This window comes from Etheostoma spectabile, chromosome 1 (genome assembly GCF_008692095.1).
Source record: "Etheostoma spectabile isolate EspeVRDwgs_2016 chromosome 1, UIUC_Espe_1.0, whole genome shotgun sequence".
NCBI lineage: Eukaryota > Metazoa > Chordata > Actinopteri > Perciformes > Percidae > Etheostoma > Etheostoma spectabile.
The window spans coordinates 30,524,062-30,525,012 of record NC_045733.1 but is presented as its reverse complement, the minus strand read 5'-3'; the positions used below and the strand labels follow the sequence as shown (position 1 = coordinate 30,525,012).

The 951-nt window shown below is 41.1% G+C and overlaps 1 protein-coding gene across 10 annotated transcripts in view; it reads right to left on the bottom strand.

The window, feature by feature from the left end:
* ppip5k1a (diphosphoinositol pentakisphosphate kinase 1a) overlaps nucleotides 1-951 on the bottom strand; it is a 43,026-nt gene that overhangs the window by 33,527 nt on the left and 8,548 nt on the right. For all 10 annotated transcript variants that reach the window (XR_004331434.1, XM_032511999.1, XM_032511977.1 and 7 more), the window contains exons 4-5: nucleotides 218-308; nucleotides 22-107 (exon numbers count right to left, since the gene is read on the bottom strand). Coding sequence is in view for 9 of the 10 variants with exons in the window: in XM_032511999.1 (XP_032367890.1) it covers nucleotides 22-107; nucleotides 218-308 (177 nt within the window). In the remaining variant the exon portion in view is untranslated. The remainder of the gene's footprint in view (nucleotides 1-21; nucleotides 108-217; nucleotides 309-951) is intronic.

Below are 951 nucleotides of genomic sequence, written 5' to 3'. Positions count from 1 at the left end.
CTAATAGGCCTGCAGACTGACCGTCTGGTTTATCTGGGTCGCGGTTCAGCACAGCATAGCGTGGTAGATCAATCCCTTCTTCCTGCAGGATGCGATACACCTCTCTCCTGTTAACAAATAAATAACACATGGTTATTCTATTCTCAAGGCTCACTTTGCTTTACATGCACAATATACCCAATAATGGAAATGTACACTTAGCGTTATGTCTGAGTACCTGTCCTGTATGTAGTACTGCATGTTCAGGTCATTGAGGAGCAGAGGGTTTCTCAGTTTGGCGTAGCTCACTGCCTTATCCAGGGGGAATCCTGGTTAACATGCAGAGAAATGATTCACTAAACAAAGCTCATAGATAATACGATGTTAACAACAAGGGGAAAAAAACAATCTCAGAGTTATGGCTACTGAGACAATGTTAAAGGAATACGCCACTTTTTGTTGAAATAGGGTTATCCACCGTCTCCTCTATATTTATATAGATGGGAAAACACATTTTCTTCTCGCGGTTTTGACAAAAACAAAACCTACTACTAATTACTTCTTGTGGCCCGTGTATTCACAACAAGTACAAATTGCAATGCAGATTAGGACTAGACAATTTTCTAGGCAGATACTGACTTGGGACTATATTAGGTGGGAGTAGGCTACAGCCGAAGCACTGCTTTTTGGGCGCAGAGATATCACGAAGCAACACTGTGTGATACAGCTCTAATTATGGTCAATCTATCCCGTAAAATAACCACGCGTCATGTTTACAATAATCACTTACTCTGTGGACAGCTATTTATTGGGTCCACTTGGCTTTTTTTCTAGCTGACTTTATTGCATAGAAAAACAAAGTTGAGGACTACAGGATGGATCAACGCCGAGAAATCCTCGGTAGCAGTGACACAACTTCAACTATAGTCTACTTCTACCCATTAATGTCCCAAATCAATATCTGCCTAGGAA